Source organism: Tupaia chinensis, unplaced genomic scaffold (genome assembly GCF_000334495.1).
Source record: "Tupaia chinensis unplaced genomic scaffold, TupChi_1.0 Scaffold000539_1, whole genome shotgun sequence".
Taxonomy (NCBI): Eukaryota; Metazoa; Chordata; class Mammalia; order Scandentia; family Tupaiidae; genus Tupaia; species Tupaia belangeri.
In genome coordinates this window covers 1460029-1469621 of record NW_006160052.1, presented here as the reverse complement: position 1 = coordinate 1469621, position 9593 = coordinate 1460029, and the positions used below count along the sequence as shown (strand labels likewise).

The window sequence follows — 9593 nt, the reverse complement described above, 5'->3', positions numbered from 1 at the left end:
CCCGAGGACGGAGCTGAGGCGGGGAGACTGGAAGACAGACAGTACCTCCAGCACAGCGAGTGAGCAGCACCGGGCACCTCCGGGCCGCGCCAGCCCGGCCCTCGGGCCTTTGGGAACATTCTGTTATGAGCCCAAGAGAGCTCAGCTGGGGCCTGGTTTGGGTTTGAGAAGTCTAAGAGATGGAGAACAGTTAGCCTGTGAAGTTTGCTTTTTTCTTTTCTTTTCTTTTCTTTCTTTTTTTTTTTTTAAGGGGCCAACGATTCTTTACATAGCTATCTCCCAAAGCCAGGTTGCCTGATCTTGGGTCGGAGGAGGAGTCATGATGCATTTTTGCATAGAAAAACATAGAAAAATACGTCAGTACTTTTGCAACAACTCAATAATTATTATCACATCCCCCCTTCTTTTTTTTAAGAGAGAGATTTTTGCTATAGGTCGCATGTGCTCGCCAGAGAGACAGAGAGACAGACAGTGAGAAAGTACCCCCAGGGGAAATGGCCACACCACATTCCCTTCTCCTCTTGGGATTTTGTGAACGCACACACACGTGCCCAGCATGAGTTTCAAGCCAACAGGTCCAAGACTAGAACCACAGTCGGCCATGTGGGAGTCCAGCAACATAACCATTGTGCCATCTGCTGGTCGCAGCTTTTACAAGTTGAAGAACCCAATAATAATAGTTAACGTTTACTGGCATACGCTGTCTTGTCATCGGTCATTTGAGCTGTCACAAACACTGTGACATAGGTATTGTCAGTTCTGTTTACTGAGGAGGACACGAGAGGTTATTTTGATACCCTGCATGAAACAGCTAATGTAGGAGAGCAGGGATTTGAACTCAGGCAGGTCCACAGCTATGACTCTTGACCACTACTACTCTTGCCACTTCCCCAACTATGGTAAGAGGAAGGATAGTAAAGTCAGAAACACTTGAAAATCATGGGCTCAAATTCCAGCTTTCCGAATTAGGAAACGTCTTTACTATTATTATTATTATTATTATTATTATTATTATTATCCTGCCAGAGGACTTACACACTTGCAGGGGAGAGAGACAAAACATCCCTCTTATGAGAGGGCCTTAATGCAACCCCTCACACCCTTCTCTTCAATCTCTCCCTCCTTTTCAGGGACTTTGGACACACACACACACACACACACACACACCCTGTGTGTTTTTTAAGCCACCCAGTCTGGGACTCAAACCATGGAGCTGGCCATGTGGGATCCAGCCACCTTACCCAGCACGCCACTGGCTGGCCCAGGAACTGTCCTCTTTTTCTGGCTTGGTAGCGTCACTCGGAGTGTGATCACCATGGGCCATACACACGGTGTGCGAGCGGTCGCCCAGGGCGTTGTCTCCACGGCAGGACCGTGCCGGCTGAGTCTTGGCACGCTGACTGCACAAGCCCCCACGAATGCATTTCTCTTCTGTGCACTTCGGTGTTGACAGAGCAGCTAGGAGAGCAGTGAAAGACGGAGAAGCTGAGTGTCAGGACTCCGTCTCCTTAAACGTCAAGCAGACAAGCCCACATGAATATCGGGGGGGGGGAGTCATCTAATACAGGGATTTTTAAGATCTTTTCTGCCTAATGAACCCCTTTGGGAATCTGATCCATGCTCTGGATCAGTTTCCCAGAGAAGTGTGCATGTACATGCACACGTGTTCATGTGCACACACACTGTTTTGCTCACCCTTGGACTCAGGTCAAGATAGTGTCCCTCCTTACTTTATAGGCCCAGAGAGGGAAAGCACTTTGCCCACTGTCACACGGCCGGTGAGTGGCAAAGGTGGGAGTAGAACCCAACTGTTCTCTCTCTCGGGTTAATATTCCTGCCACTACCCTCTGTCGAAACGAATCTGAAACCAATCCCAAGAAGGCATGGAGTATTTAGGCTGGAGAAAGGAAAACGTCTCCCTGATACAGTGGGGGTGACACTGCGTATCCCAAGCCTCCCTGAAACAATTTGAGAATTCCGACCAGGTCAGAAATGGAGAGAGTTTCCCGGGAGTCGCAGGTGGCAGAGGAAGCCAGGGCCCATCTCTCGGACATGGAGAGGGAGAAGTGGTGGACACTCGCGGACACGCAGAGGGCCGTGCACTCCGGGGCGGGGTGGCGGTGGCGAGCCACAGCTGGAAATGTATCAGGACGAAGGCAGATAGTCACGTCGGGGCAGAAGGCGGAAAGACGTCGGGGCAAAATCGTCGAGGAGAGTTTGTTCTCTGCCTTACTCTGGGACAGTTGCGGTGTGGAGGGAGAGAAGGGTAAACTGGGCTTCTCATCTCGTGCAGCGCGTCCCTGCCTGTGGGCGGCCAGCTCGTTTGGCTGGGAGCTGTTAATGCTGCCAGTGCAGGGGTTCGACTCCCTTTGAAGTTACAGACCACACCCGTCCCTGTTCTGCTATGGAACAAACCAGTCCAAACTTAGTGGATTGACACAGAACCATTCATCATGCCCAATTCGGCAACTTGGGTAGGACTCCGAGGGGACGGGTCACCTCTCCTCCATGCAGCTCAGCTGGGGTCCCTGTGTGACGGCATTCAGCTGTAAGCTGAGCGTGGGTTGGAACATCCAAGATGGCGTCGTCCCCTGGGGCCTTCTACGCGTGGCCTTTCATTTAGTCATCTGAACTTTTATGGCATCGAGATCTGGAAGGCGAACTTCCGGGAGGGCGGGCCCCCTGTGCACTGCTTCTCAGGCTGTGGCTCGCGTCACACCTGCTAATGGCGCAGTGGCGTTGCAGGTCCCAGGCCACGTGCAGAGGGAGGGAGGGGCCGCACACAGGCGTGGGCGCCGGCTCACTAACGGTTTGGCCGCCACCTTGAAACTGATGATGAGGCAGTGGTCACTGCTCCGTTCATCACCTGCCACTCGTTGCAGGCGTGTGCCAGAACCTTACGTGTGATCCCGTTTACTCTGGGCAGAATGCTGTGCGTGTCTACATGGGGGGACAGAGACTTAGGGAGGGTAGATAGCTTGTCCCGAGTCTCTTGGCAAGTCAGCAGGGGGACTGGGATTCACATCCAGATCTTTCTGTGCTCTGAACCACGGGCACAGACTGCCTTCCAGATGGAAACAGTTCCCAGGGTGGGGAGAAGATAGCCCGACTCTGGTCCATTAACCGCACTGTGACCCCAGGGTCACACCCTAAAAGCAGCACGAGTTTACTGTGGCACAGCTGTCATCTCTCAGGAACGCAGGAAACCAGTTGCAGTTTAATCCGGTTGTAGATACAAAGTTTAAGACCCACAACTGTAGTGTCATGCCTAAGAGAACAGATTTTGTTCCAGAACTGTTGTGCATCTCCTGGATGTCTGCCAGAACTGCCCCCCCATCGCGCAGCCCAGAGCAGATGTGGCCAAGCAGGCCCTCGGCCTGGAGAGGGCGGTTGGGCCGGGGCAGCTGAGATCCGGAACCAAATGTGGGGGTTAAAGATTTAAGAATGCCGTTACAGCTTTCCAGGGTCACACTGCCAGCCTGGACCAGCTTGTCACCTCCTGCTAGCGAGTAACCTTGCAGAGGAGGCCGGCTCATGGCGAGGCAGTGTGACGGACAGCAGTGAATGATGAGGACCTGTGTGGCCAAAGGCTGGGAGCCCGCGGGCTGGGGCTGGGGGGACTTTTAGTTGGGGAAGTGGAGACATTTCAGTAGCATTCATCCTGAGCATTGGAGACGGAGAAGGTTTCAGACTGGGGGCAGGAGTGAGCTTGGGGTGGCAGGGGTGGGGTGGGGGGAGAAAGAACATTCTGGCCAGGTGAGGAGTGCTATGTGTGGGTGACTGAAGAGAAGAGGCCCAGGTCACATGTTCCTTAATAACTAAACTTCAGGTTCTCTGACTCAGAGAGATCCTGACACAGGGACCAGCAGATGGTGTGGTAGTTAAGGTGTTGGACTCCCATATGGCCAGTTGTGGCTTGAAATCACGCTGGGTTCGTGTACATGTGTGCCCAAAATCCTAGGAGGAGAATGGAGGAGGAAGGATTACGGCGTGGCCGTCCCCCTGGGGTGATTTCTCACTTTCCCCTTACACTGTCTCTCTCCAGTATGCACACATACCCAATGGCAAAAACCTTAAAAAAGAAAAGAAAAATTCCGATACATTATGTGATATTTAAAATCTATCCCCATGAAATAATCCAAAATTATAATCTTAGCCAGCTCTATTCAAGCTAACATCTAAGTTAATTAGGTCAAAGTTGATACCATACAACTAAGACTAATACCTATGAACGAAAATTCCTAAATCAGCTCCTGGTGACGGGGAGCTGTGTGGGATGGAGGTTCAGCAAGCCTAGAAGCAGCAACACTCTGAGTAGTGATGGAGGTAAATCGAAGTTAAAACTGCTGTTTGGGGGCCAGCAGGTGGCGTGGTGGGTAAGGTGCTGGGGGGTACACGTATGAGAGCACCAATGCCCAGCAGGCGTTCCAAGGGGACGAAGTGGCAGTTGCGTTTCTGCAGCACTTAATGTGTGGTAGGCCCCAGTGCATGGAGCCGTAATGCAGCCGAAAGAAAAACAGAACTCGAATAATACAGTCTATCACGGCCACATTTCGAAGATTTCCACACTCGCAGCCTATGCAGTTTCCATCAGCAACAATAAGTTGGTGCTCGAGTTCGCTCTTTTTTTTTTTTTTGCCTGAGAGAACCCACAGCCAGCTGATTCTGTGTCCTCCCTTCAGGCAGCACGAGTAACCGCTCCAGCACACGGAGCCTCCTCAGCGTGAGCAGCGGCATGGAGGGGGACAATGAGGTGAGAGTGGGGTGGTTTCACTGCACAGGTGGCAATCTAGGTGAAAGAAGCCAGACACAGCAGGTCCTGTATTCACGATTCCGTTTATACGAAATGCCCGTAAACAGCGTGCAGACTGGTGGTTGCTGTAGTGGGGGGCGGTGTGAAGAAACTGAGGACCGGCCTTTGTTTTTGGGGTGGTGAAATGTTTGGAGACGGGAGAGAGAAGTGGTAGCAGGATGTCATGAATATACTGGGTGTCACAGAATTCTTCACAGAGGTCGACTGGGTGGGATGTGAGTTTCACCTCAATACAAAGAAGGAAAGGAAAGGCGACAGACGGGTAGGTAAATAGATTAGGTAGATTAGGTGATAGACAAATGAGAGATGTTAGATAGATAGTAGACAGATAGATGATTGATAGGTGACAGATGATGATGGACAAATTAGACGAGAGTAGATAATGGATAGGTAGAAAACAGATAGATGATACATAGATAGGAGATAGATAGGTAGATAGTGGATAGATAGATGATAGATAGATAGATGGTGGATAGATAGCTAGATAGATGATAGTAGGTAAATAGTGGATGGATAGATGATAGACAGTAGGGAGATGGATGGATGGAGAGATGGATGGATGGATTGACAGATGGGTGGATGGACAGACTGATGGGTGGACAGACTGATGGATGGACAGATAGATGGAAGGATGGACAGATGGATGGATGGATTGACAGGTGGGTGGATGGACAGGTAGATGGGTGGATGGACAGATGGATGGATGGATTGACAGGTGGGTGGATGGACAGATAGATGGATGGATAGACAGATGGATGGATGGATTGACAGATGGGTGGATGAACATGTAGATGGGTGGATGGACACACTGATGGATGGACAGATAGATGGGGGGATAGATGGATGGATGGACAGATGGATGGATGGGTTGACAGATGGGTGGATGGACAGGTAGATGGGTGGATGGACACACTGATGGATGGACAGATAGATGGGGGGATAGATGGATGGATGGACAGATGGATGGATGGGTTGACAGATGGGTGGATGGACAGGTAGATGGGTGGATGGACACACTGATGGATGGACAGATAGATGGGGGGATAGATGGATGGATGGACAGATGGATGGATGGGTTGACAGATGGGTGGATGGACAGGTAGATGGGTGGATGGACAGACTGATGGGTGGACAGACTGATGGATGGACAGATAGACAAACTGATGGACAGGTAGATGGATAGATGGCCAGGTCGAGGGCTGCTCAGTGTAATTCTATCTTTCTCATCTTCTTTGCTGTAGGATAATGAAGTCCCTGAGGTCCCCAGAAGTCGCAGTCCAGGCCCCCTGCAAGTGGATGGAACAGCCAGCATGCCCCCTGAGAGGCCTCCCAGGGTGCCTCCTCGAGCTGCTTCACAGAGGTAACAAAGCTCGTGTGACTCTTCCCTTCACTTTCTGAATTCTAGGGGAAGGTAGGACACGGAGCCATCTGAAGGGACTTAGAGTGAGTGCAAAGCTAACTGACATGGCTTTTTTTTTCTGGAGAGATTTTTGCTATAGGGCATGTGCCCTCACCAGAGAGACAGAGAACTAGAAATCACCCACCAGGGCGGATGGCCATGCCACAGTCCCTTCCCCTCTATTCTTCTCTCAGGATTTTGGGCACACACACACACGCCTGATGCGAGTTTTAAGCCACCCAGTCCAGGGCTTGAACCACGGTCGACTACATGGGAGTCCAGCAACATACCATTCGCCATCTGCTGGTCCCGACATGCCTTCTTTTGACACGTTTCAATGTGGATTTTTTCATTCATTTAAGTGATGTTTTACTTCAAGCTAGCAAATGCAATATTGCATAAATGAAATACACAGATAAAGGTGAACTGTTTTAAGGTCAACCTTTTAAGTCATCTATATCTGTTTGCTAGAATTCAGCTCCCTCATAACTAATTCCCTTGGGTGTATTGTGGGGAACAGGCCACGAGTTGCAATGAGAGCGAAGGTGAGAGACAGTTAGGGGAGGTGGCGAGCATGGCCCTCGAGCCAGCTCTGGGCAGTTCTCCGGCAGCCACGTGTTTACTGTCGTGGGCCTCAATGTCCTCGTCCGTAAAACAGGGTGAACAGTAGAACGTCGTAGGATTGAGTTCTGGGCCTGTAGTAAGCGCTCAGGAACACGAGTGACTTTTTATGCAAGAAAGGAGCGAGCATCTGGAGAGTAGAGGTGAGCGTTAGACTGAGGCCTGGCTGGCTGCTGCTTACGCGATTTTGTGCACTTGGCCTGGGGCCTCTGGTAGGAGTCGCTTTATAGCCCTACTGAAGAACGGGCAGAGTGGTGGGAGCTAGCCTGTGTGCAGAAAGGAGACCCGGGGAATGAAAGCTTCGTGTCTTAGAGTTAAATTCTTCTCTGTTATAAAAGACGGTGTGGGGAGGGACCAGCAGGTGGTGAGGGCCTGCTATCATTCGAGTCGCAGACATGGTGGCTTGGAAATAATGCAAGGCATGTAGGTATGCATGCCCCAAATTCCAGGAGAGTGGAAGAGAAGGGATTGTGGTGTGGCCATCCCCCCGGGGTGTGATTTCCCACCTTCCTTCTCACTGCCTCTCTCAGGTGAGTACCGGAGCTCTATGGCAAAAGCCTAAAAAAAACCAGAACAACAACAACACAACAAATACACACACAAACTCACACACACACACACACACACACACACACACATAACTTGGGGGTTGAGTGGTGGCATAGCAGTAATACATGCATGTATAAGGCGTGGTGGGGAGGGGGCATAGCAGTAACACATGTATGTATAAGGTGGGGTCAGGAGGGGGCATAGCAGTAACACATGTATGTATAGGGTGTGGTCAGGAGGGGACATAATGTCCTCGTCCGTAAAACAGGGTGAACAGTAGAACGTCGTAGGATTGAGTTCTGGGCCTGTAGTAAGCGCTCAGGAACACGAGTGACTTTTTATGCAAGAAAGGAGCGAGCATCTGGAGAGTAGAGGTGAGCGTTAGACTGAGGCCTGGCTGGCTGCTGCTTACGCGATTTTGTGCACTTGGCCTGGGGCCTCTGGTAGGAGTCGCTTTATAGCCCTACTGAAGAACGGGCAGAGTGGTGGGAGCTAGCCTGTGTGCAGAAAGGAGACCCGGGGAATGAAAGCTTCGTGTCTTAGAGTTAAATTCTTCTCTGTTATAAAAGACGGTGTGGGGAGGGACCAGCAGGTGGTGAGGGCCTGCTATCATTCGAGTCGCAGACATGGTGGCTTGGAAATAATGCAAGGCATGTAGGTATGCATGCCCCAAATTCCAGGAGAGTGGAAGAGAAGGGATTGTGGTGTGGCCATCCCCCCGGGGTGTGATTTCCCACCTTCCTTCTCACTGCCTCTCTCAGGTGAGTACCGGAGCTCTATGGCAAAAGCCTAAAAAAAACCAGAACAACAACAACACAACAAATACACACACAAACTCACACACACACACACACACACACACACACACATAACTTGGGGGTTGAGTGGTGGCATAGCAGTAATACATGCATGTATAAGGCGTGGTGGGGAGGGGGCATAGCAGTAACACATGTATGTGTAAGGTGTGGTGGGGAGGGGGAACATAGCAGTAACACATGTATGTATAAGGCGTGGTCAGGAGGGGGCATAGCAGTAACACATGTATGTATAAGGCATGGTGGGGAGGGGGCATAGCAGTAACACATGTATGTGTAAGGTGTGGTGGGGAGGGGGAACATAGCAGTAACACATGTATGTATAAGGCGTGGTCAGGAGGGGGCATAGCAGTAACACATGTATGTATAAGGCGTGGTGGGGAGGGGGCATAGCAGTAACACATGTATGTGTAAGGTGTGGTGGGGAGGGGGCATAGCAGTAACACATGTGTGTAAGGTGTGGTGGGGAGGGGGAACATAGCAGTAACACATGTATGTATAAGGCGTGGTCAGGAGGGGGCATAGCAGTAACACATGTATGTATAAGGCGTGGTGGGGAGGGGGCATAGCAGTAACACATGTATGTATAAGGTGTGGTGGGGAGGGGGTAGAGCAGTAACACATGCATGTGTAAGGCGGGGTTGGGAGGAGTCATAGCAGTAATATATATGTATATGTATGTATCATGTGTGGTCAGGTGGTGACATGGCAGTAATGTATATGTATGTGTATGTATAACATGAGGTCAGGCCGTGACATGGCAGTAATATATATGTATATGTTTATGTCTGTGTAACGTGGGGTGGGCCACGACACGGCAGTGATATACATGTGTAGGTGTGTGTCTGTGTAACGTGGGGTCGGGCCGTGACACGGAAGTGATATACGTGTGTAGGTGTGTGTCTGTGTAACGTGGGGTCGGGCCGCGACACGGCAGTGGTATACATGTGTAGGTGTGTGTCTGTGTAACGTGGGGTCGGGCCGCGACACAGCAGTGGTATACATGTGTAGTGTGTGTCTGTGTAACGTGGGGTCGGGCAGTGCAATACCAGTAATGTATATGTATATGTGTATGTCTATGTACATGGGTGTGTGTCTGTCTAATGTGCGGTCAGCGGTGCAATAGCAGTCATACATATGTACAGGTGTATGTCTGTGTATTGTGAGGTCGGTCCGCGGCACGGCAGTAATATGTGTGTATATGTCTGTATAATGTGGGGTTGGGCGGTGGCATAGTCATGCAGTGCAACACTCGGTGAGTTGGACCTCCATGGGAAGTTCCAGGTTTGCATCTGGGGACCTCCGAAATGCCGGATGCACACATGCCTGTAACCCGGGCTGGCTGGGCCTGGGGGTGGATTACAGTGTCAAGACTCCCTTGGGGTGCTGTCTCTCT

At 50.9% G+C, this 9593-nt stretch overlaps 1 protein-coding gene across 2 annotated transcripts in view; it reads left to right on the top strand.

Moving 5' to 3' along the window:
• The window catches only part of PIK3AP1 (phosphoinositide-3-kinase adaptor protein 1), a 129880-nt gene that overhangs the window by 112187 nt on the left and 8100 nt on the right, over positions 1–9593 (top strand). Inside the window, exons 14-16 of one of the 2 annotated variants that reach the window (XM_014591179.2) lie at positions 1–59; positions 4683–4753; positions 6055–6173. The exon at positions 1–59 is cut by the window's left edge and continues 100 nt beyond it. In XM_014591179.2, the coding sequence (XP_014446665.1) occupies positions 1–59; positions 4683–4753; positions 6055–6173 (249 nt within the window). Of the gene's footprint in view, positions 60–4682; positions 4754–6054; positions 6178–9593 lie in introns of those variants that run through there. The other variant, XM_006157331.3, reaches the window with a different exon arrangement.